The following is a 26,880-nucleotide window of genomic DNA, read 5'->3' as shown; positions in this document are numbered from 1 at the left end:
TGATTAAGGGTGGGAGAGTTCTGGCTTTCATGCATTATTACAGTACATATAATACATGATGAGAGCATTTAGATTAGCAAAGAATTAATAGATATCTAAATTTGACCCAGAAGTCAGAACTGGATAATTCTCTTGGCTCCCAATCTCACCTTCTGTCCATGTCTTTACAAGAAATTTGGAAATGTTTTACTTTTAACTATTCATTTGTTTCTCACCCTAGAAGGTTTTGATTTTTAAAAATTTGCCCATGGCTATTTTACTTTATATGGGAACATTTCCCAGAAGAATATTCCCTTGATTGCCTTGAAATCGGGTTGGGTCTCAGTCCCACTACTTATGAATGTGGGCTTAACCTCCCATTTGTGAAACAGGGGAAGTAATGGCTGCCCTATTTAAGTGAGATGATGCTCAGAAAATCACTATGGAAACTTAACAGAATTGGGAGGTTGTTTTTTTTTAAATCCTCACCCGAGGATATTTTTTCCATTGCTCTTCAGAGAGAGTGGGGGGGGGCGGGGGGAGAGAGAGAGAGAGAGAGAGAGAGAGAGAGAGAGAAACACTGATGTGAGAGAGGCACATCGATTGGTTGCCTCCAGCACATGCCCCAAAGAGGGCTGGGGATCGAGCCTGCAACCGAGGCATGTGCCCTTGGCCGGAATGGAACCCTAGACCCTTCAGTCCACAGGCCAAGGCTCTAACCACTGCGCCAAACCGGCCAGGGCTGGGAGGTATTTTTTTTACTGGTAACATTTTAAAATGTGGAGGGAAGAAGAAATTACATTTGAGTACCTACTAAATGCTGTCGCTTTTGTCAGGCACTTTACATATACATTATGTATATGTAATGCCTCTGATGTAGGCATTTTGGTCTTCATTTCACAAATGAGAAACTGACATATCCAGTGTTCAACTCTAGCAAATGATGGCACCTGGGTTTGAATTCACATCTCATTCTAAAGCCTGTTATCTTTCCTCTACAATATGCTGTCAGATATTTTGTAAGATGTTTGCTAGAAGGTAGATTGTTATCTGTAGTAACCTGAAATGCAGGTTGGAAGTCAGGTTTTGAGAAACCTTTGGAGGGCAGCTCTTTACAAGCTTATAAAAGGACTGCAAATGTGTGCCAGCTCCAGCCGATATCCACTGACCTCTGGACCCCAAATAAATGACAAGGCTATGCTTTTGGAGATCATAAGACACCCAGAAGTTTTATTTGTTAAAGGAAGGGGCTGGATGAAATGCTCTCTAAAGTTACCCAGAAGTCCTACCAAGTTGTAGAATTCTGACAGTAAGAGGGAAACAAGGCACACACATGCCATAAACAGTAGTGTTTCTTTCTTTCCTTCCTCAATAAAAACATAGCAAGCATATCTTGTGCACCAGGCAAAGCACTGGTTCCAAATGCCAGAGCTGTATTTGCCTGGTGAATTTCCTTCCTTAATTATTTTTTTAAGTGCAGAGTGCATTCAAAAGCCTGGAGTATCAGAACTTCTTAGAGAAAGAAATAATTACATTTCCCATCTAATATTTCTGCCAGCCCTCATGAACTTGCTTCTGAGCATATTATAAAATTAAAGAGATAATTCTGAATCTGAACTTAAAAAAGAATCAATATGAATGAAGACAGGCAAGGAAGAAATAACATTTTTAACAAGATATTATATGATAGCTGTAAATATTGGTAGTATAACAGTGCTGGTCATAGTCTGAAATTTCAGTTCTTGCAAATGTAGAATTTCCACCCTCACCCCCACCCCTCCACCCCCCGCCCAGGATAAGCAGGAAAAACTTAGAATGTGTTTTTGTCTCAGTTGTACATGGGTTTGCAGTATAGAACCCAATGCCACTACAGCAAAGGAAAACCAAATATACCCCCCACAGTATGCATATGTTGACATATTAAAAACAAAACAAGCCCCCGGAATGTTTTGTTTGTCTCCTATGGAAAAATAATATCCTGAAGGGCATTAAACATGGGGGGGGCGGGGTTTAAAAGCCTGTGTTTTGCACTCTGTGCAAACCCTGGGTCTATGCTGGTTTACAAACTCAAATCCCAACTTGTTTTTCAGCCTTTGTGAAGTTTGATCGGAAAGATTAAATAATGTGGGTTTTAAAGAACAATGCAAACCTCCCAGCTCGAGGCTGCACAGCACAGCTAATGTGTTCCTTCTAGATGCAGTCTCCGAGTAGGGTTTCAGTTTACATGTAACACTGGCCTGAAGACCATGGAGCAAGTTTGCTTTTAACAAGTCCAAGTGACAGTCGTGATATTTTGCTCTTTAGCTAATGCTGTGAATTTTGTTTTTGAATAGACTTTTTGTAAATGAGATGCTCATTTTCAAATCCTCTTATTTGCAGGGCTTTCTCTCTTTCTCTGAGAGATTTGCTTTCTCCGACTTTGAAATGCAGTGAAACTCTTTCACGAAAAACTCTCTCTTCAACAGAATTTAGATACACCTGGATCACATCGTGGCCCCTGAAACCTAACAACCATGCAGAGAAAGCCTGGTGTAGCACCGTTAGCCTTCAAGGTCAATAGCCTCCTCCCTCAACTCCACCTATCATCCCCAAGCCCATTAGGGAGAATTTCTGTCTTCCATGTTTGTGTAATTTAGTACTGGGTAAATTATGCTCCCAAAGACTAAATCAGACACTGCTTCTGTATTAGGCAATTTTGAACTTGTGTAACTCACTATGTACTAGCCAAAGGGTTTCTTAAAAGCTTCATTCTAAAGGTGACAGATGGGTGTAATGGAATATTTGCATTGACCGAACCTTCTGTGAGATTGGACTAACCTGAAGGAAAACTTTCCCTTTAAGAGTTCCATTAGTGCACCTCATTTATGGAGGGCACTTCTCTTCTCACAGGAGGCATTATCTCCATTTCACATGTGAGAACAAATTGGGGTTTTCAGGGACTGCCCAAAGTCCTAAAGCTAAAATGTCAGAGCCAGAATTTGAGCCTAAGCTTTCCAAAGTGGGGTCTGTGTTCCTGTTAAGATACCTCTGTGTGTCCCGGAGACAACACTCAGAAAGAGGATGTGGTTCTCGGGTACTCCAGGCTCTCAATTTAATTCATGCCCTTATGACTGAAGTTAAGACAGTGCCACTAACCCCTGAAAATAAGTGATTCCTCTGTGGAGCCACCGAAAGGTAGGAAGCAACGATTCAGAGCACCCAGTCTGACCTTTATAGACAGGCTCCACCAGATTTCCTTCTGTTCTGGGAAATTAGCTGCATCGGTGGGGACTTCAGTAAACTAAAATATCTCCTCGTGGTAGCAAATGCCTGTGGAAAGCTAGCAGCATTGCTAGGAGGATAGGAACCCAATCCTTAGAGCCCAACAGAACTTGGTTCAAATCCCAGATCTGCTGTTTACCAGCTTTGTGTGTGACCTTGAATTATTTACCTCCTCTATCTAGAACTTAGTTGTTCATCTGCAAAAGTAAGAGAAAAATAATACCTACCTTTTAAGGCTGTTGTAAGGATTAAAATAACATGTGAATGACTTAGCCCTTTGCCTTTGGTATTTTAAATGCTAGATAAATGTGAACTAACATTATAATTATACAGAGTTTGGGCTAATTCATGGCACCTGTGGATACTACTGCCAGGCAAGGGAGATACTATTTGGTGAGAAATCTTGAAGCTTATTTTGTCTGTCTGTCTGCATCTATCTATTATCTATCTACCTACCTATCTGTCATCCATCTCCATCTATTTTTACCAGGTAGACTGAAGAGAGAAAGAGGAGATTCTCATTTGGCAGTGTAGACAATTATAACAGGTAATTTTAGTATCATTGTATTAAGTACCTACTGGCTGCTACCCCAGGTAATGAAAGTGAAATGCAAAACAAGTTATCCTGGCTCAGGTTACTTATATTTTTGTGTTTATATAGCCTTGGGATGATTCTCATACACAGGAGTATGCACTAAGTTTTCTTTATCCTGGTTTTTTAATGATTTTTTTTTTTTTAACTTAGAGCAGAAAGGAGAGGGAGAGAGAAATATTGATATGAGAGAGAAACATAGATCAGTTGCCTCCCTTACCCACCCCAACTGGGAACCAAACCTGCAACTTGGGCATGTGCCTTGACCAGAAACTAAACTGATCACCTGTTGGTGTTTGGGACGATGCTCAGCCAACTGAGTCACACTGGCCAGGGCTCTTTATCCTGTTTTTATAGAAGGTGTATGTGGTGTGTGTGTGTGTGTGTTGGTGTATCTGGGATTGGAATAGGGGGATAAACACCGGGAAATTACTTAATAGAAAATTTTTATTCAAAAGGGAAAAAATAACCGTGATACTAGAAAAATCTGCGAAGTAAAACAATGAAACAAACTCTCAATGTAGTTAGAAAATACATATATATGTATGTATATATAATGTCTGTGTTAAGTGTGGAATTATAGTTAATGTACATATTTATTAATTATTTTTAATATCCATAGTTTCCATTTCAGGGACAAACGCTGATGATTTTTTCTAGCTTTATTTCCCTCTGCTTTAGGTGAACTGATTGACAGGTGACTGTTTTGTGTTTTGGCAAGGAATAGGAAATCATGTCGAAATATGCAAATATTTTTTTAAAACTCAGAATCCTTTTATTTAAGCTTGGACTTATTTTTGACTAGCAGTGTAGGTAGATGTGCTTTGCATGTCATAAAGCAATACATCAGTATTAATTTTTGTGACTTCAGTGACATGGAAAAGAAATCATCATTTAAGAGACATTAATTTTCTGAAATACTTTATATAATTATGGATATGTGGGAATCATTTTTGTTTATTATGGATAGAAATAAAAGAAAGTCACTCCAGGGGAGTCTTTTCGCGGTGAGGGTTGTATAGATATCTGTTCGTATCACACAATGAGAAAAACAAAGAAGAATCAAAAATAGAGGAGATGAACCTAAAAAGAGAGATTGTTAAAACAGTCTCAACACCTCCTCTGCAGCTCGGAGCGTGCTTACCTGAACCGTGTCCCTTGGTGCGGCACTATAAATAATGTCAGGTAGGAAACCATATGACTTCCTTTTTCATTTTGCAGAAAGCAGAAGCCACTGGAGAAAAACGGCCAAGAGGCCGACCTAGGAAATGGGTGAGTAATAAGATACACTTTCTATTTTTGTTTTCTAATGAAAAGTTTCTGTTTGTTTAAATGAAAATTACTTCTTTTTATCAGTTACGTGAATTTCTAACTTCTGGTTCGATGAATCTTTGAAAGGGTTAAGGCAAGCGAAAGATTATCACCGCCTTACCCTTCGGCTCCAGGAGTTGACTCAGACCGCTTTTCTTTCCTGGGAGTGACTCCCTTTTCTATCTCTTATCAACATGAAAAGAGTCTCCACTCTTCCTCCAAACGCGGTAACAATGAGATGACTTGTTCAGCGGGTTGCGTAACTAAGGTTAAAGGGTATTATGAAATGTTAGACGTTGATTACAAATGCTGATCAAGTTCAGATGAAATGTGTTTGAGATAACTTTTTAACGTTTTCTTTTTTGTTTCCTTCGTGGCTTTGCTCTAGACACATCTCATTTTCTAGGTGGTTTGTGCATTTTTTCCACATTGGCTTTGTTCGGAAACCAGGGTTTAATTTCCAGTTTTTCTCGCTTCCCTTAGTCATTCTTACATCCGACGTTATCCACAGCGGCCTCTGGGCAAGGGCGCTTGACCCTGTAGGCACACAGACCTATTGGAGGCCAGAAATGCGGTGATCGCTGAAGAGCTTCGCACATTTTGCCACTCAGACCTCAGTCCCTTTGCTGCTGCACTGCCGTGTCCTTCTGCTCTGTCTTTCCCACGGACAGGAGAGAAAAGTCTTAACAATGAATAAACATTTCTCAAGAAAGAGAAAGGCATCCTCTCTACCCAGTATCACCTGTGACGTGATTGATGTCTTTCGTTTTCTCTCTTCCTTAGTTTATGCTTCATGCTTTTTATCTTTTTAAAAGTTTATTTGCTGCTATGCAGGATTATATTTTCCTGTTCGTTTGCCATTTCTGCCTCTAAAGTTCCCATCACTTTCTATTTATACCTGGGTATTGCTTTTCATTTAATTTATTCATCTTGTATTTTTTTTCCTCTGCTCAACATGTGTTGGGATTAGATTTCTTAGCACAAGGAAATGGGGTTGATCTTTAGATTAAACACATCTCAGTGTTACAGTGTAACCTTAAAGTAAGAGCATTTCATTCAAACTTCTGGTCAATAAATGAATTCTCTCCAAACCCACCCACCAGGTGGTGATCATCTAGACTATGTTTGATTGTCTTGAATGTTAGGGAACTCACTACCTCCTGAGGCTGCCTCTTCTTTCCTGGAAAGCTCTGAGTATTAGAAAGTTCTTCCATCTGACATCGCACTCCCTCCAGCTTCTGCTCACTGTCCCTAGGCCTCTCTTCTGGGAATTTACAGAATAATTGTTTTCATTTTCATTCATGATAGCCCATCAAATATTTGAAGACAATTAACATGTACCCTTGTTCTCTTTTCTAGTTTGAATATCGCCAATCCTTTCATCTTTCCCCCCATAAATGAACATTCTTGTTACTCTCTTCTGAGTCTGTTTGATTTTTAGTCTTTTGGAATATGTCACCCAGAATTAAGTGTCATATTCTAGGTGTGGGCTCCACAACCAGTGGATTTATCACCTGTCTTGTAAATAGGGTGCTAGCTACCTATTACTGCATAATCAACCACCCTAAAACTTCATAATGTAAAAAAAGCCATTTTGTTATGCTCATAGATTCTTTGGGTCAGGAATATGGGCTGGACACAGCAGGAAGGCTTATCTCCACTTCATGATGTCTGGGGCCTCAGCTGGGAGGACTCAAACAGCAGGAAGTGACTCTAGTGATTGGAGTCTAGAATCTGGGGCTTCCTCCCTTATAGTCTGGTACTTGCGAAGGATTTGCTTGAAGTCTGGGTGCATCTAGGGGTGACTAGAGCACTGATACTCGTGCCCTTCCAGCTTTGTGGTCTCGGGGTAGGCAGTCAGCCTTCTGACATGCACTCAGGCCTGCTGGAGAGAGTATTCTGACTAGTCCAAGTTCTTTACTTGGACTCAGACATCAAAAAGGGCTACTTCCACTATACTCTAATGAGCACTCTGTTGACTAATTTGGTATTGGTATACATATTACATACAGGTCTGTCATTTTCAAGCCTCAGAACTTTGCAAGGATATCCTATCCCATTGAACTAATCAATAAAAAAGACCCACATAAACTGTCTAATAGGCAACATAATAGAAAATGGATACATTCTTTGAAGTCATGAGATTAATTTTGCTAAAGTGCAGTGAAATATATTATAAGCAAATACAATGAAAGTTAACCATCACAACAGCTATCAAGTTCCCCAGCTTTATTGAGATATAGTTGACATATATAACATTATATAAGTTTATCAAACATGTTCATTTGATACATTTTATACATATTGCCAAATGATTACCACAGTAATATTAGTTAATACCTCCACCACCTCACATAATTACCATTTCTTTTCTTGTGGTGAAAACATTTAAGATCCTCTCTCTTAACTTTCAAGTGAATCATGCAATATTGTTAACTATAATCACCATGATAGATCCCCAGAACTTATCCTAGAAGTGGAAATTTATACCTTTTGACCAATATCTCCTCATTTCTTCCACCCATCAACCCCTGGCAACCATCATTCTACTCTGTTTCTAGAAGTTTAGCTTTTCTAGGTTCCACATATAAGTGATATCATACAACATTTGTCTTTCTCTTTCTCTGTTTGACTTATTTCACTTAGCACAATGCCTGAAAGTTCTACCCTCACACACAGCAGGATTGCCTTCTTTCTCATGGCTGAGTAATATGCTAATGTACGTGTGTGTGTGTGTGTATATATATATATTTTATATATACATATACATACACCCACCCACACACACACACACACACACACACATATATATGCACATCTCCTTTATGCATTCACCCATAGATGGACACTTAGGTTGTTTCCATAGCTTGCCTCTTACCTAGTCTTTCTGCCTTTCATCTCTTCTACCTTTGACCTATCCTGTAATGTTTGCCCGTTGATCTCCATAGGTTATAGTCATGTTACTGCTCTTCTTAGAATCCTTCTATGGTTCCACAGCTGGCCACTGAATCAGTGACAGCCCGCCTTAGCACTTTGAGATCCCTACAGTATATAAACCCACCTATCTTTACGGCTTTATTTCCTACTACTCATCTCCACCCAACTGATGTTTCAGTCAAGGTGGAATAAAATATGGATTAATTAACGGATCTGTGCTTTTCCTCCGTGGATTCTTGCTCACTTGGGGGAGATCTGGATTGTAGGCAGCTCATCTTCATGCTGGATAAGAAGCCCTTGTGAGGCACCCACCACAGGAACCCTTGCCTTTCTGAGAATAATTGGGTCATCTTCATTGACTCTCCCGGTTTCTCATTTTTACTGGCTGTCAGAATGGAAAATGTTATGTAGTGAATTGTTATAAGCCCCTGATTTGTTCCCCAAAGAAGAGTTGTTCTACTCAGAAGAGGAAATAAAAGGAAATTGTATATTTTTTCTAGACAGCATGTTTCCTCTTTGCTTGTATATATTCTATTGGGTAGAGTATGCAGCCAGTCACAGCAGTGCATCCAGTTTAATGGCATTCTTTACTGGAAAGCTGTACTAAAGAAATAAATTATTGCATTTTCCATGGGAAATGGGATTTGTACTTTATAGGAAGTTCAGTTCTTTCCAGCAGTGTCATTTACTGATTTCCTTGTATTAGAGATATATTTTTTCAATTGACTGGATTTCCTAAGATCATGGTCTACAAGCCAAATTGTTCCCATTGTTCTTTTGGGTGGTTTGCTTTGTTTTAAAATTCTTTTGCTTTAATAAAAGATATCTTATAAATCTTACAGTGTCATATAACAGGCCTGGAAAACATATCTACAGTGTGACCCTCTCATCTGATTCCTCTCGTGGTTGGGGTCTATTTGGTAGGTTATTAAAAGATTAATTAAATAAATGTGTGTAGGTAGAGGACCGCTGTGTAAAAGTAAGAGAGAGAAGTAGGGCCTAACCTCTCTCCTCGTCTTAATAGTTGGGAGCTCAGGGTCTGGATTCAGATGACTTAGATTCAAATTCTGGCCCATCACTAGACTATGTACTCTTGAGCAAATTACATGACCTTGTAAAGGTCCAGTTTTCTCATCCTTAAAATAGTGGTACAAGCAGTACATTTCTCATAGAGTTGATTTGAAGATTAAATAAGATAATGCATGTGAAAGGCTTATTAAAAGGCATGGCACATAGTAAATGCTCAATAAATGTTAGAAACTAGACTTAACTCCGCCATGCGCTTTTATGTAGATATCACTGACAGCCTAAACCCTTGTAGCTACCAGGAGTTACATTTGGAGGGAGCTAACAACTGTGCATGAAACTAACCAAGGACCTGGGTGTTGTTACCATTATGTCTTCAATATATCTATGCTGAATATCATCAAGTTTAAGAATTGCTAATGAATAATACTAAAGTACATTGTAAATCTACTTACAGCTAAGGCAAACATTTAAAATTATGGTTTATAAGCCTTCTAATTGTAGAGGTTTTGAGTCTTGTGTTGTTTATCAATTTGAAAAGTAATATTTCTGCTGTTCACTTCAGTGTGCACATGAGGGATGTTCTGGTTTTTCAGAACCTGTATAGAGTTCCATTAGTCAGCCCTTCTGCCGGCCGAAGCAGGCTTTTAATATTTGTACTTCTCGATATTTGCCTAGGAAAGGAGCTCATCACATATCTGATTTAGTGGCGGAAAATATGTGGAAAAAAGTTTTAGAGAGTGGAGCTAAGGCTCAAGGATACAATGAAATAATAAAGATGTTAACCTCACGTATGAAATGCTCCATCCAGATGTTGCTCAGTGAAGCAACTGGTGCTTCTGGGGGAAAAGCAGCAAGGAAAAAATAATAAAGAACAAACCAATGGGAAAAAGATGTTTCTAGGTGTTTTGTTTTCAGAATATCGTTTTAAGAAAGGAAATTAACAACAAAAGGGAAATACTCTCCAATATGAATTAATGGTTTTTAAAGAAAAAAATTCATTCTGGAGAAACTGAGATTGACCTAGAAATTGACCCAAGGACCAGATGCTGAAGCTTAACTTCAATTGGTCACTAGGAACATACTAACAAACCCCAGCTGTTTTCTGGGGTTGCTGACTCTCTTTATTTGGTAACGGGATGTGTGCAGTAGTACGTCGATGAAAAAATATGCATTCCAGTCCACCTCTTTCTGGGGACAGTTGTCTTTCTTTTATTAAAGAGCTTGTGATACACAGGAAAGTGATGTAATTTCATTTGCTAGTCAAACATATGAGAATTCTAGATAGGCAACAAGGGCTTTTTGTTTTTCCAAGTTCGTAGAAATGTAGGAATTTAAGTGATGATTTGAAAATCAAGTAAGGGGACTAAATCAGAATTAAAACCTATTACAACCAGGCTGATTGAAACTCTGGATTTCTTCTGAAGATCCCAACCATTAAGACTTTGAAGAGCCTTGAGATCTAATGTTGAAATTAAAACCTCAGGGCTTCATTTTCCATTAATTTTTTCCTCCAGATGTTTGTTACTTTAAAAACAACAACAACTTTTAGCCATTTGTAATTTAACACTTGTCTTAAGCTGAAATATAACTTCGATGTTTAGAAAGGAATATTCAGTAATCATATTGTAGATAATTGTAACTTTTCACTGGAGTCAGAGAGGAAGAACAGACTTTAACATCAAAAACTCTCCTAATGGAGTGTGTGAAGGCAAAGTCATTTTCCCTTAGAAATTTGCAATAACATGCTTTTTAAAAATGGGGATGGGCCTTCTGAAGCACATTTTGATACATGCTCAGCAGATAAAATATAAATTTTCTGATGCATATAACGTGTTCAAAATGAGTGAGCAATATTTTCTGAAATTATCTCCTCCTTTGCAATTATTTTGTGATAAACTGGAATACTTAGCAGAACAGATCTCTGTGGGGGAAGGTGACTTGCTTATTTTGTTTTTTGATAGCATACTGTAAAATTCACTAAAATGATTATTTAAAATTGCAGGATTAAATGTGAAGATGCTAATAAATCATACTCAGAAGGCAAGAATTGGGTTTGATTAATATTTTGTCTTGAGATTAACCTCTTTTTTTGTTTGTTTAAATATTAAAGTGCTGTTTTTAATTCTGTTAAACAAAATCTTGAAAAAAGAGGTTGATAGCCTGCCCTATGTGATCATCTAGTTCAGTTGGGCAAGGCCAGTTTCTACCAGATTCTGACCATTAAGGATCATAAAGACATTGACCTTGAGGCCTGCTGTTTAACTGACCCTGCCACAGTACCACAATAGCCACGTGGTCTTACTAAACTCTTATCAAGGAAGAACGTGTTTTCCCCCCCACCTGTGGTTAAATGGCAAATTATAGACAGAAGGTAGTTCAGATAAATGTCCTATTTCTCTACAAGAAAATAATGAGATTGATAGAATCCTAGCCAAGAGATTTATCTCAACTTCATTCCAATTAGATGACAAGTATTATTGAATTCAGTAACCATTTTATATGACAATAAATGTGTTTAAGACTTTATCTGTACTACCTGTGATTACCCAAATCAGTATTCATGGTAAATATTTCTAAAATACTGGATACCTCATGTCCTATATAAATAAAATTAATATGTCATATATGTACTTTAAAACTAGGCAAGATAGGTAAAACTATTACTCCATACTTAAGAGAACATTTTTGTTTTCTTTTTAAGAGTGAAGTCTGCTTTTATTTTAAGGCCTTTTAAATCAAAGAATTTTTTATTCTAAACTCATCAATATTTGACACAGATAGTTAACCATTTTTGGCAAAAGTTCAATTCCATGGGATTTACTCAAGCCTGTCTCTGCTCTGGGCTGAAATAAGGACCTTTGTGTTTTGATGCGCTGAGTACCTTTGGGCAGATTGCTTCATGAACCCATGCGTTTTCTCCTGTTTAGGTGTCTGCCAGGAATGTTCTCTCTGTAACTAATGCCTATCAAGCATTTAGGGTTGTAAAGCACAAAAACCATTCTTGCTGTGACCAGCTCTATTATCCAGGGACTGATTATTGAGTTTGTAGATGACCCAGCCTCCTGTGCCCTTCTTCGCTTTGTTTCCCCTGCTCCCACCTGCCGCCTGCCCTTTGCCCATTTCACTGCTCATTATTGTCTCCGCCAGCTGGAGGCAGGGCCAGAAGCAGGGTGTCAACTCTGGTAAAAGGTTTGGGGTGCAAGAGTCTGGGAGTCATGGCAGACAGAAGGTTTTCAGATTACCTGTCAGCTTGCTCCCCCAGACCCTGCCCTCAGGAGCAATGCAGTGCAGCTATGACATCAAAATGTGATTTTAGTTCATCATTTACTCATTCGTATAATAAGTGTGATCTTAGGAGATAAAATGTCTTTTTTAGGATGCTACAGGAAGAAAAATCTCAGTATGGATGAGTGGCTGCAGAACAGGTGTGGTTTAGCAAGTCCCTGCACCCTGTTCAAACCCAGAAAAATCACACCAGATTTCCTCTTACATTAGACTCAGGTTGTGGAATGACAGTGCTTTCAATGCAGGCAAAGGAAGGTGGCTTTATGCTGCTGAAAGAGTCCTATTTGGGTGTTAAAAGGTCATATAACTACTGTCCCTGAATGACCATGGAGAGCCCATGTTATCACTTTGTGCTGTGGTTTCATTGCATCAACCCAGAGAATTCGCTTTGAGCGTCTCCTTGAACATAGCACTGTGCAGAGGGCTCGGCATGTAAGACGGACAGCACAGATGTAGAGGAAACTGCTGGAACACTTTTGTGTTCACTTGTCTGTTTGCTTCTCTTTTGCTTGGCTGGACCATGTAAACCCTGGGGCTCTAATTGCGAGACCCTTTGATTTTGTGATTTTCCATTTGTCTAAAGGTGTTGCTAAAGTCTCCTGACAGTATTATGGATCAAGCCCTGAGGTAGGTCCTGGGGACACAGAGGCCAACGGGCTGCCTTTGGGGCACTTACAGTCTTGGGACCTGGAAAGGAAAATCTGATACCAGCCCGTGAGGTTACTGCTCTGTGCTTTGGATGTTGTGAGGCTAAATTAAATTTCATTTTTCAAGTATTTTTGAACTCTTTAGAATTTAACAATCCTTCCATTGAAGTGATGATGTTGCTTTCCAAACCCTAGCAACACTATCATTATTTGAATTTAGCTATACATAATTTATGAATTTGCACTAGTGAGCCTGAGGTTACATTCTCTCATCACCATAGCAGATATCCAGGCAAATATCAAATGTATACATATTTGATTTATTGATATCATGAGCCAAATTTTATCTGTTAAGAAAAGCTTTAAAAGATAGGTATTTTCAAGCAAAATAGAGACAGACTTATACATAGAGACCAGGCAGACAGCCCTGGTGGTGGTGGTGGGGTGATGTTGGGGGGATGGGGGGGTGGAGGGATTGAATGAAAAAGAGAGAGAAAAAGCTAGAGAACTCATGGACATGGACAACAGTATGGTGATGGCAGGGGGTTGGGGGGAGGTGGAAGAGGGCATAGAGGGGATAAATGCTGTAGGGGGGGAAATATAGGTATTTAAGTGTCAGATAATCAAGTGTCAGCTCCAAAAAGAGGAGGTGACTGGGAATCAGAAAGACCAGGATAATTCTATTGAGCCACCACCTCAACATATGTTAATCTTACTTTTCTCTTTGTTCACACTGCGTATAATTCATGTGTATCAAATAACTTGAAAATCACTAGGTGGTAAAGCAACTAATTCTATCCTTTAATATTTCTGAAGAAGGCTGCCCTTTGTATTGAAAACGAGCTCTTGGAGGGTAGAAAGCACATCATTTATTGTTTTGCTCGGCACCTACAGGATATAGGAGGGAATTCAGCAAAGTGATGAAGAGCTCAGACTGCCTGGGTCTAGTTATCAGCTTATCAAGGCAACTTGGTTATTGTCACCAGCTCCAGTCTCCCCGTGTGTAAAACAAAGGGTAATAATCGTTTTCATTTCAGAGGATTATTTTGTAAGAACTAAATGACAGGTCATCAAAAAACTTTATTCAACATGTAGCAGGCACTCCATAGATCAAAGTTGTTGATGTTAATACCGTTCCAGGCTCGTAGCAGGATTTAATAAATGTTTGGCGAATGGGATAGAATTGCCATAGTGCGTATGAAGCATGGTCTTTGCATTTTTGTTTTCTGGTAGTGAACATGGACTGAATTGCCTTCTTTGGCTTTTATTTTTAATCTGATGATTTGTATTTTTAAGACGCTACACAGGGTTAAAAAGCACAACCTGTGGGCATCAAAGCCGTGTTTGTAATGATCTTGAATTCTAGCTTGTCTCTCCACCTCAGAAGTAAGCTGTGAGCCACTATCACCCGGGCCCAATACCAACGTTGAATGCCTTGCCCTATATTCATGTTTCCATTCCCTCAGCCCTGGAAATAGCATCCTGCTTTCCAAAATAGACCCTAGTGCTGCACCTTAAAGGAATTTTTGTCACAGCTTTGGATCATCAGAGAAACAGAAGAGAGCCTTGTTGGCACAAAATAATTTTCTACGATAGTTTCTGATTTTTCTCTATGAAAACACATTTTAATTGCCTGTCTTCTATTTCCTTTACTCCTAATTTTAGTGCTAACATGGAAATAAAGAAAGGAGGAAAATCAGTTAGTGACTGTTGCTTCTTTGACTCCTTTCAAGGGCATTCTCAAACCCTTCGAGTGACGCGAAAGCAGCAGGGTTTACAAGTGAGGATTCATTGAGGGAAAAATCCAATATCCTAGGCTTACGTCACTACTGGAATAAGGACTTCACAGTCAGAATAACACAGGTAGCAACATCGCATGACTTAGACGTTAAAGCATTAACATTGCCAATAAAGGAAGTGCAGATCTGCCAAGTTTCCAGACAACCCAAATACTTTCAGTCTCGAGGGAGCACCCTATTACAGGAAGCACCAAAGCCCAGCGAGGTGAGAGAATTACCCTCTAGAAGACCAGGGAATCATAAGAGTATAGCTGATAATGTTCTATAAAGTACCGTTTGTTTGGCAGTCTTTTATCATTTCCTGTTCCAGATGATTCGGATGTCAGAAAGGACACATATCAGAAGCTGATCCTGGCGTAGAATTTCCTTATTACAGAGTCTCAGTCCTTGCATTTTCTTTCCTACTCTTACTCTCTTAGGTGGTCCAGTTTTAATGTTCTTTAAATTCCCTGTTGGAAACTGATGAAGCACTTGCAGGCCTGGGCCCACTCTCAGTGGGTAGATGTGGGGTGGAGTTGGAATGTATGACCATGACCGTCTCTGTGGTCCCCTGTTCTCTTGAGAGACTGGCATTCAGCGAGGGGTGCTGTGTGTGACACTGGGCGTGCACCTATGAGTCATTAATGTGATAATGCTGTCTATCCTATAACATTTTTATTTTCCTGTGCTCTTATTACACTTTAAATTTTTGTTTTAGGAATAAATAATGTTTGGTTTTTACATTCTTCATTCCTCTTTCTTATCTTTGGACCATATATTTCCTATATGCATAGGATGAAAATGACATCATTTCCATCTCTAATCCTCCTCATAATTCCTTTCAGAGCAGTGGTACAGAGTTTAATGATGTTCTCTTTGGATTGGCTGCTTAGAGTACTCATTTCCAGGCCATCAAATCAAAGCAATGGTGGGGCGTATGTCTTATTTAGTCATGTTTTACCAGTGATGCCCTACTTTTTTGGTAGATGTTAACATTTATCAGTGAACCAGCCAGGTTTATGATTTTGGGCATTGCTTTGCACCCTGTTGAGACAATTCATGACCTACATAAAGTCATTAAAAATCCATAACTTTATAAACAATAAAATGGTGACTTTTTCTACTACATAGTCTTAATCTTCTTTTGCCATTAAATCACTAATCTTGGCGGATATCATTTGGGACCCCTTTTCAATAGTAAGCACATATGGAACAAAACAAAATATTGCATTGTTGAAACCTCTCAGGGGTTCCTTAGTAGTCATGGGGAACTGATTCATGCCATACTGACTTGTGCCACATAGTTTGTGCTGTGGTAAAGCAAGTGGACTTATGTACGCTGTGGAATTAATCAGATGGTCAATGTGCAGAGATTGTATAGAGTGACAGGGCTTGGCCATACATGGTCACAGTATAAAGAATTCCCTTGTGACTGAAATTTTTTTGCTAAAAAAAGAGTTTTCTGCCCAGGATCATTATAACATGGTATGCATTCAGCATTACTATTTGTGATTCTTTTAAGTAAATATGTTACAATAAAAATTTAGACACCATCCATCCCCCAGGTTGGGAAGCTGACATTTTATATCCATAGGCAAATAGAACTTTTTAAATTTGTATGAAAATGTAGATGTCATATTTTATGGTTTTATCTTTTTTATGAATTTTTTAAGTCTGAGGAAACGTTTAGGTTGATTTACTTTCAGTCTTGAAAGTATCTTTGGTAGAAAAACCTACTTATATAAAAATACCCTTAAATATCATAGAGAAGTCTCCTGTATGTCTAGAAAGGAGATTTCACAAGTACCCTTGGTAATGGTGTGACGGGAGGGTCTTAATATATGCAACCTGATTCTCTCCTTATATGGTTTTCAGTCCATTTCCTCTTGTCTTGTTCTTAATGGTGATAGAGAACATCTGGTACGTCCCTCCTCAAAATAAATCTTCCTCCTTGAGGTAAAGTGTACACACTTTGGGTCCTCACAGATCTGGGTTTGAGCCTGGGCCTTATCATTTGATAACTTCTCTGAGCCAAATTTCTTCTTTTGTATAATGAGGTTGATAATTTCTCCATCACAGTTTTATCTTCAGTGTCCAGTTCCGAGTAAATGCTCAGAATATGCTACCTTGTATCATTATTGCTTAAGTCTGTGAGATTTATTAAGTCAGCTTTTCCTTTTCCATAATAACATTCCCAGATCTTTCTAACTGTGTCCTGTTTTTCTAATCCACTGAAAATAGTTCTAAAGGAGATTTCAGATGGTATGGTAGATGGAACACTAGGTTTGCAATGAAAGGCCTATCTGATCTGCTTTCTGACTTAATGAATTTCTTCTATATGACCCTGGACAAGTCACTTAACAACCTTGAGCCTGTTTGCTCATGTGTAAGATGGAATAATAATGGTCATTCCTTCTGTGCCTTCCTCTCAGGGTTGTAGTGAAAATACCCTAAGAAAGTGATTCATAAGTCATGAAGCACTGTACAATCATTAAGCGACAGCAGTAAATATAATCAGCAATTAAATTTTAATTACTTACAATAGGGTCAATGAAATTGGTCTTGACTTTTAAAATGTTGGTCACCGTCCTCAGCCTCACCCTTGTCTTACATGGCAGTTATGAAGCATTTACTCTTTTTTAATTTTCATTTTCATCTGCTCTTATGGCTGGAAAGCTAAAACTGAGACTGTTCAGATGTATGACAGACACATTAAAACAGTTCACACATTCAAAGTATTGAGTTTGTGTGTGGAGGGTGAGTCAGTAGCAGAGTTGGGTGAGGTTAAGAGAGGGCAGGTGGTCCAAGTGGGAACAAAGAGGTGAAGTGACCCAGGAGAGGTAGATTTAACAGAGGATTGTAGACCTGCATCTCCTAAGATAGTCACTGCCCAGTTTCAAACAGAAGCATGGCATGGTCAAAACGTATCTGAATGAGAAGGGACCTTTGAGACATTGGGGATTACTTATAGTGGCACTGACCTTGAAGATTGGAGTGATTCCAGGCAGTACAGGACGATGGCCATGTCTGCAGAGATACACTCTCAGGGAGGGCGGGCCAGCCGAGTGGTGTGTGGGGAAGTGAGAATGTGGTGTTGGAGAAAACCGGGGGGAAAGCTGAGTGTCCTAGCCGTGCAGGGTGAACCGTGGGGACTGTTCACAAGTGCTAAAAATGGAGGGAAGAAAGCAGAGTGGATATAGTCATGTTTAAAAGAATATTTCCGTGTGCTCTTGGGTTTAATTTTTAACTCTATTGAATATAGTGACAGTGTGTAGAAGTAAGAAGCTTTCCCCCAAATTTTTTTCTGTATTTTTGTTGTTGTTTTGTTGCCTCCATTCAGTTTGGTTTCATGTTTAATTGTGGGGCTGGAAGTACTTAGGTTTGAGTAGTGGAGAGGGGAATTTGATTAAGCATCCCTGTTGGTCACTTTATATGTTTCTATATTCTAAAAAATCTAGCCACAGTGGCCTGACGTCTGTCCACTTGGGATTTGTAGATGCTGCTTTCCTGGGGTGCTTTCCTCCGTGGCTGCCTGTGACCTTAGCCACTGAATCGTGTCATCGTTTTTGGCCTCCTGAATCAGTGACTCTGAGTGGGCAGAGTGGGAGTGTGATGGCATGTCTGGGGCATGAGCCTGCGCCCTCGCCGCACATGGGTCCCACCCTTCCTGGTCTAGGCAGCTCAGTACACAGTGCTTGGCCCAGAGTGGGTGCTCAATAAATTTAGTTGTTTTTCCTGTCTCTCTCTGGATTTCAAATAGGAATATCCAAATTTGAGAACACCACCATAGGATTAGGTTCCCCAATTAAAATCCGTAGCGAGTGCTGAGGCAGATGTGTGGGAAAGCATTTCCAGACTCTCGTTAGTCTAGGAGAGATGATTGCACAGGGTTTACAGCTAGGCTTCCTGTGCTCATGAATCATGATATCTCTTAAGGGATTAATGAGTTTTAACTTAATGCAACGTTGATAAACTATGTATAATATGGTGGCATTTGAAGGTATTTGGTATAAAAAGTAGCTGATGAGGGTATATATTTTGAGATACTTCGTATTGTACCAAGGTTGTTTGGATTTTATTGAGTCTCCCCTTCCCCCCAAAAAAAGGTCAGAAGGAAGGTCCTCCACATTATCTCCAAATTCCTAGAAAGGAATAATATCAAACCATTGATAGTCTTACACATTTATATTTTTAAAATAAAAAGTGTCCTTGCTTTTCTCTGGTAGAGAGAAAAATTAAACCAGCTTTCTTTCTCCCTCTGTCCTTTACCTCAAATTCCAGCAAATATACCCTTATCTTTCTTTTTAATTCAGATAATTGCAGATTCACATGCAGTTGTAAAAATTATACTGAAAAATCTCCTTTGCACTTTGCCCAATTTCCCCTCAATGGTGGCATTTTGTAAAACTATTTAGTACTGTCTCTCAAATAGGATACAGCATGAATACAGTCCACCCATCATATTCAGATTTTCCCAGTTTTATGTGTACTCATTTGTGTGTGTATTAAATTCTATGCAGTTTCACTGCCTGTGTAGATTCATGTATCCACCACAAGAGATACTCTCTTTTAAGACTGTAAATTGCTCAAGAGTTTGGGTACATCCTGTGCTGACAGACATTAAGATGTGTGTCCTCTAAATACATAAGAGCTTTGCATGGCTGGAGAAAGGTGGAGAGTGGAAATCTGGCCCATGGTTCCTGTCTGTGGCTGTGTAGTAACTTTCACAGTCCTCATTAGAAAGGGCTGGCTGGCCCAGGCAGAATCATAGGTGGGCTTGGCACACAGCTAACTACTCGCCTGGAGTAAGTTATGCTTTGTACTGTGTTAAGAGTTCTGCCAATTTCAGAGGCCAGGAAGCAAAGAGTTGGCCTAGGCATGTAACACACCTGCTTTTCCCGAGGCCACGTACAACAGGCTGATTTGAGTACCTGTTTGCCTCCTGGGATATATTGAAACATGTCTCCACAGTCCTCAAGGTGTGGAAAATACTCCCCACCCCCAGAAATTTGTTTCACACAGATTTTAAATGTCCATAAGGACAGATATTTATTGGGAGGGAAATGTCCTGTTAATTGTACTTTGGCTATCTGGCCCAGTCTCTAGAATGAACTTGAGTAGAATTCTCCTATGTTGAGAACTTTAGGAATACCCACCTTTGACAATGCCACAACAATATTCATTTCCCCAATTTAAAAAAAATTGCAATTATCCATCACACACACATAAGCACCCCAAAACTGTGCTGAGGGGCAAACACTTGGCAGATGGCCAAGCTGCCTCACCAGCTAAGTATCTCAGCTCTGTACTACAGTCTGAGAAAAACTGGATTTGCAAATAGCTGAAGCTGTGAATATTAAAATTTGAGAATGACAAAGATCTGTTGCATACCACTCATCACTCCTGGAATTTGACTGTTTAATTAGATGACCAACATTTATGATGATGATGATGATGATGATGATGATGTTTGGGCATATTAACCAATGAGCAAACCCCTGCAAACTTGATCACTATGGAGTCCTTTTGGAGAATAAGTTTAGTGAGTTTATTACCAATGTCCTATTGTATTCTAAATCTCAACTGTGCCTTGGTATATAAAGCATTTCTTTTCCTTTCTGGACTAATACTTCTCCTATTAGCGCTTTCAAAATTCATGATTTACAGTGCCTTTTTTCTTTTTGGTGGTGACAAGTACCTTACTTAAATAAAAGCTTACTTTTAGTCAGCTGGAGACATTGTGAAAATCTTGGAAGTACAGAAAAAACTATGAATTAAAGGAAAGATGATAAAAGGTGATCAGGACAGGCTGCTATTACTTCCATAGCACACTTCGCTGGGCCTTACTTCATCCAAATCAATGTGGTCGTGCTGCTGGTGTGGTTGTGGAAGGTGGCAAATGGAAACCTGAGGTTCCGCTTCCTGTGTCCCACTATCACTCACTGAGGACTTGTCTAAGCAGTGCTGCAATAGTGATCTTTGTAACAATGAAAGTGGTAATCTATTTGATGTTTGATGTGTCCGACAACAATCCTAGACTTTTTTTAGAGATCATGTAGTTGAATTCTCTCGTATTCTGCATGTGGCAAAGTGAAAACTGAGGGCAATTAAATGTGCTCAGCTCAAGGTCACCCAACCTTGTTAGCCAGGACAAGAACCAGGCTTCCTGACTTCTAGTCCATTACTTTTCCGCTCTAGGGAGCACCTTCCTATCACCCCACCAGTCTTTTCTTGGTTTTCCATTTGTAATGTTGACAGTTCTTCTGATGAACCTCCTCCTTAAGGTCCTGGATTAGTTTCCTGGGGCAGCTGTAACAAAGTAATGCAAATTTGGGTGCCTTAACACTACGGAAATTTATTCTCAGATAGTCCTGGCAACCAGAAGTTCTAATTGAGGTGTAGGCAGGGCCTCGCTATCTCTAAAGGCTCAGAGGAGAGTCTGTTCCATGCCTTCTTGGCTTCTGGTGTTGCTGATGTTCCTTGACGTCTCTTGGCTTTTAGGTGCATGGCTCCAGTTTCTCCCCCTGTCATCAGATGACAGTCTCCTTGTGTGTCTGTGTGTCTCTTCTCGAAAAAGAACACCAGTCATATTTGGTTAGGCCTACCTACGGACCTCATCTTAACTTGATTACATCTTCAAAGAACCTATTTCCAAATAAGGTCACATTCATAAATACGCAGGGGATTAGGACTTCCACATCTTTTTCGGGAACACAGTTCAACCCAGAACAGGTCTCGTTAGCTTCAAAACCAGTTTTCGAATCAGTCAGGTATTTGTAACACAATGAGAACCTGCAATGAATTTCATTAAATGTAAAGCATCATATCCAACATTTGTAGTTTGTTACAATAACACATTGAAAAGATTTATGGACTGTTTTGGGTGTGATTTTTGGATTAATTCCCTGCTTTGAAACCGTTTGTTGGACTCCATTTATTTAAAGGAGGGAATGAATAGACCTGAAAACACCTCATTTTCATTTTCATTTCGGCCTGGAAGCCAGTAAAAAATTTTTTTAGAGAATTGAAAACTTACAGAGCACTAGCTCTGTATTTTTTTTATCATTTTGATCTTCAGTTATTAGATACTTGTTTGCATGTGCTAAGCCTCTAAGGTAAAAAAAAAACCTGAACTTAAAAAATTTTTTGTAGTCATAAAGTGTAGAACAAAATATTTGCTATATAATATTTAACTGTGTGTATACAATGAAAAAAAAAATCCTACTCTCACTCAGCACTCTCAACTGTTGTATGCATTCCCCTAGTGGACTGTAATAATTTGTGTTCCTGAACAATCTTTCTCTCTTTGTTCTCTTTAATATTATTTAATCTATTTGGGAGGAAATGCCCATACAACCTTAATTTGTATCTTTAAAAAATATTTTTAAAACAAAGTAATAAGAATGGATGCCATGTCTTTTATTAACTTTTATATAAGTGATTCCAAATCTCCCTTTAAATTAATGTCTTTTAGCTTCAAATACACTCCTTCCCATAAGGCTAGTCCCTATTTCCTATAACCTCACTGACCTAGGAGAACAGTATTTTCCCTTCTGTCGTCGTGATAATTACGTCCTCTGTGCTCAGTGGTGGCCTATTAACTAACATGAATACCATGGGCTTTGCATAATAGCCTCAAATTTCCATATATTGGAACTGTGAGAATTTTCTATAATGGTGCTTTAGCAATAATGATGGAAGTACAGGCATTTCCTGAGGATTAATGACCAGCTGGGAGGAACCAGTGGCCCTTGGCTCTGCCTCCCAGCCAGCCATTAATTCTAAGGAAATGTCTTTTGCTGAGGTCGTTATTGCTATTACAAGCTTAAAATGGAAAAACATAATAGGCGTATGAGTTATTTTTATGGGTTGATGCAGTTTCCAATGGTATGGACTAATTCGAGAAAATGAATGTATATACATACAGTAGTAAGTCAGATTGTTTGAATCATCCCTCAGTATCCATATGTTTTATAGCTGACTTTACAGTTCCCTACTTTTCCCACTATAAAAAAGAAAATTTGATTCAGTAATTTCTGCATTGGCTCAAGGCTTAAAAAAGTGTCGTATTCAGTGGCACATTTGGAAACACCAGTTTCTGTCATCAACTCAAATAATGTTCAGGTTTTGCGTATGGTCTGAACAGAAAAAAAGTATATTTTATATTTTTGTAAAAATTCTTTTTCTGTTAAAATGTTGCAAGATTTAAAAAACAAAAAAAAACAAAACACCTGTAATAGTTTTGCTGTGTTTCCTTGGTTTTTCTTTGGTCATTTATTTGTGTAATAGGCAGCCTTAGATTTATACCTTTACATATTGAGTCCAAGAGAAAGCAGTGCACAACTTAGATAGTCAACATTCCAGGGTTTTTTAATGTATGTTAAGTATTGCAACACACACACCCCCTCTTAATAAAGAAGCCAAAGTGTCAAAATGTTGCCCATCATGCTCCTTTCTGATTCTTTTAGAAAGCTAGCCCTCATCTTTCTAATTATGATCATAATCAACTGACCCATTGCATTATTTGTAGTCTAAATTACATTCTTAAAAGTCACAAAAGGGAAAATCTTGAGACTCCTGGAATTGCCGTCCTTGAGGATGTAGACAGCATCACCCAGGCATGATCTTGTGGACCATTTTTACCTCTCTCTCCAGTGTGACTCCACATTTTTCAGGCCAGGCTCTGTGGAGGATTTGAAAAATTATAGGACACAGATCTGCACTGAAAGAAATGAAAGAGCCAAGCTAAGAAGTCTCATTCTGTTGGGCCCTCAATTCTGGTCCCACTTCTTTCCTTGGTCAGCACTCACTCCAAGTAGTTGTTCACATGGGTAAATTCATTTGCAGTCAAACTTTGAGCCTGCTTTGTCAAAGGTCCTCAAGTGTCCCCAGCCTGCTTCTCCTTTCCCTCTCCTTGATTTTTGGCATCCATGAGATGCTCAGATGCCGCTCTGCTTCTCAGACCCACCCCTCCACTTTCTTTCGCTTTTGTAGAAAGTGCTAGGATCTCCCAGTTCTTCCAGAGCCACACTGCCCAGCAGAACTTTCTGCAGTGGTGGGAATGCTCTGTATCTGTGCCATCCTGTAGCCGCCAGCCACAGGTAGCTACTCAAACACTTAATGTGTGATGATTGCAAATGAAGAACTGAATACTTGGCTTATTTTCTTGTAATTTGAATGTAAATAGCTAGTGACAACTGTATCGGATAACACAGTCACCTTTGGATCAACTGTGTCTCTACCTTCCCTTCATAGCTGTCTTTTTTACCTTCATAGTACTTTATATCTATTCTATCCTAATTGTCATTTGCCCCTGGAGGAGACCTTAATGCCCTTCAGCTCAGATCTTGCCATATTCTGCCTTTGATCTTTTGCCTAATTCAATATGACTAAAATCAAATAGGCGTTATGTGCAAGCCACTGTGCTGGGTCCTGGAGGAAGTACAGAGATACCCTCAAGGAGCTTGCAGAATGGAAAGAGCCAGGGTTTTCTCTCTGGTGGTGAGTAGATAGGTTATGATTCAGCAGTAACCAGGAATAAGCCTAATGTGGACTGTCCTGAGGTTAGGGCTTTGAGATGGGACATAGTGCAAAAAATATGTGAGTTTTAATCCTAAAGGGGTTAACTTTCAAACCATGTTAAAATGAGGCACTTTATGCAGTATAAAACTATTATCTCTTAAAATACCACACTAGTGCCCCATAATTAAGATGATTGTATGTCATGGATTATATCAGGACAGTCCCAGTTTATGCCCATTGTTCCAGTGTAACTGCCAGTAGCACCCCCTTCGCCCCCTGAAGTGCCCCATTTGGGGAAGGTAAAGTCCACGATCACCCTGCCTACAGTCTGCCTAGAGTTTTCACACCCCTGCTTCGCACCTCCCTTAATCTTGCTACATTTGTGTCCTATTCCACGTCCAGGTTTTTCTTTCCTGCCGCTCTTCTATCAGGCCATTTCTCTGTTCAGGAACTGCCAATGGCTCCTCCTTAGTGACTGAATAAATTATAAATTTTTCAGAGCCTGTAAATATAATTATTTAGCACACTGTTTACCATTTTCAGATGTATACATGTAAAAAGAATACATATGTAACCGAGTGAGTAAACTTGCTATTTTATAAACAGAGCAGACAATTTCTCACCGTCACTTTTACGTGAATTTCTTTGTCCCACATTCAGCTGCTTAAAATCTTTAATCATCTATATCCAATTTAGACACCACTCTTATGACTCCCCGAGTCAGGGGTCAGGGGAGCTGTCTCACTCCTGGAACATGAGAACACACATTATTAATGCCTTGCTTATAACATGCTATCCATTTTCTCTTGTACTGATAATTTTGGAACATTTCTTATCTTTGTTTACCAGTTTTATAAACTTTGAGAAAAGTTACCACGTGTTTAGAATTTTCTTCCAATTCCAGGACAGTGGTATACAGTAGTTGCTTAACACACATATTTGTTGAATGAAGAAAAAAAGTATATGGCTGGGCTACTTAGATCATTTCTGCAAGATGGTTTCTTAAAACTGTAATTGGAAGCTTTTTTTTTAAAAGTATTTCCACAGTATTATGTCATTAATTACTGGGCCCTGAGGAATTACTGCTGCTGCTAATCTCTTGGATCCAATGCTTAGAGACATAAATATAAGTGACATTAGCTCTGCTACCGCGTTCAACGAGATTACAAAAGAGAAAGTCCACTTAGAAGCAGATGTTGGAAAAATACCTTCAAAGATGACACAATGTAGGCTATGTGGCGGGTTAGGTTAGGGGCACCGTCTCGGGTGAATCTGCTGTGTGGTACTGATAATATGCAGGCATGTTCTTCTGCACAACTGGAAAGAGGTGTGTCTGTTTGGGGGAAGTTTTCCTTAAAACAAAACAAAAACAAAAAACAATGTGTCTATGGTTGATTTTTTAAAAGGTGGTTTAAAGGAACAACATTTGCTGATCAGGATAAAACAGTTCACATACAAGGGAAAACTTGTGAATGTATTTCTTTTATTTTATTTTATCATTTTTCTATGTATGTAGATCACTAGGAATGGTAAGTTCAGAAAATATCTTAGTTTTCTTTTTCTAAATATCTCATCAGTAGTTTCATCTCTTTTTCGGTTATGTTGACTTCTCTTGAATTGGTAGAAGCCTAAATACTCTCTATATTTAATTTAAGCACCTTGTATGTCCCTGGTAAACAAAATGATATAACTTTAGAGTAAATTCAGAAAAGAAATATTGCAACTATTTCCTAATAGACTATACTTTACATTTTAATATACTAATATATTTTTTGAAAAAAATTAACTTATGCATGGAACTGTTCCTAATACTGCAGTGTGACTAGATTTTAAAGGGTGAAAGCAAAAGAATAATCATTGGATATGTTTCCTTATTCTCAGAATCTTACAACACATTTACCAAAACACACACATACACACACACATACACCACAGCCTCGTAAAACCAGAAAATGTCTCTTTCTCTACCCACTTCTCTCCCTGCTTCCTACAATCAGTATCACTGCCACAGCTACCAACAGGCTTAAATATTTTAAGTACTTTTACATTTTTATATTACAAAAGAACTGAGGAAAAACTAAATATGTCTGAAACCATATTTAAAATACTGTTTTAAGGCAATTAACTTGCTTGGTTGTATAAAGATGGAAGCCAGTTGTTAGAAATCTCTTGTACTCCAAACATTTAAAAAGTGGTGTCAAGGACCAGAAGCACGGGTCACTTGGAGGATGGCCATGTCCTCAGCTAAGAGAAAAACCCCAGGGAGGGAGAAGGGTGGGCTTGGAGTCCAGGTGGAGCCGCGGCACTCCCATCCTGGGTGACTGTGCCTGGTGCTTAGGAGAGGGAGCTGAGCTGCGGTGAAGATGCGGGAGCCACGGGGGTCCCAGTTGCAGCCATGGCTGTGAATGGAGCACCTCAAGAAAGTGTGGGAAAGAAAAGCGATGCAGAAAGTAGAGGAGAAGGGAATATGGGGATCAGTGCACACAGCGAGATGAAATAGGTGGCCAGCCGCCAGGAATGGGATGTGGACCAGTGGTCA

The 26,880-nt window shown here is 39.2% G+C and overlaps 1 protein-coding gene across 1 annotated transcript in view; it reads left to right on the top strand.

Annotated features, from left to right (window-relative positions):
• The window catches only part of HMGA2 (high mobility group AT-hook 2), a 129,406-nt gene that overhangs the window by 8,390 nt on the left and 94,136 nt on the right, over positions 1 to 26,880 (top strand). Inside the window, exon 3 of the mRNA XM_087814561.1 lies at positions 5,054 to 5,104. Within this exon, the coding sequence (XP_087670687.1) occupies positions 5,054 to 5,104 (51 nt within the window). The remainder of the gene's footprint in view (positions 1 to 5,053; positions 5,105 to 26,880) is intronic.

This window comes from Miniopterus natalensis, chromosome 2 (assembly GCF_054644295.1).
Source record: "Miniopterus natalensis isolate mMinNat1 chromosome 2, mMinNat1.hap1, whole genome shotgun sequence".
NCBI lineage: Eukaryota > Metazoa > Chordata > Mammalia > Chiroptera > Miniopteridae > Miniopterus > Miniopterus natalensis.
Note: the sequence above shows the minus strand (reverse complement) of the source record. Positions and strands in the feature narration are given on the sequence as shown.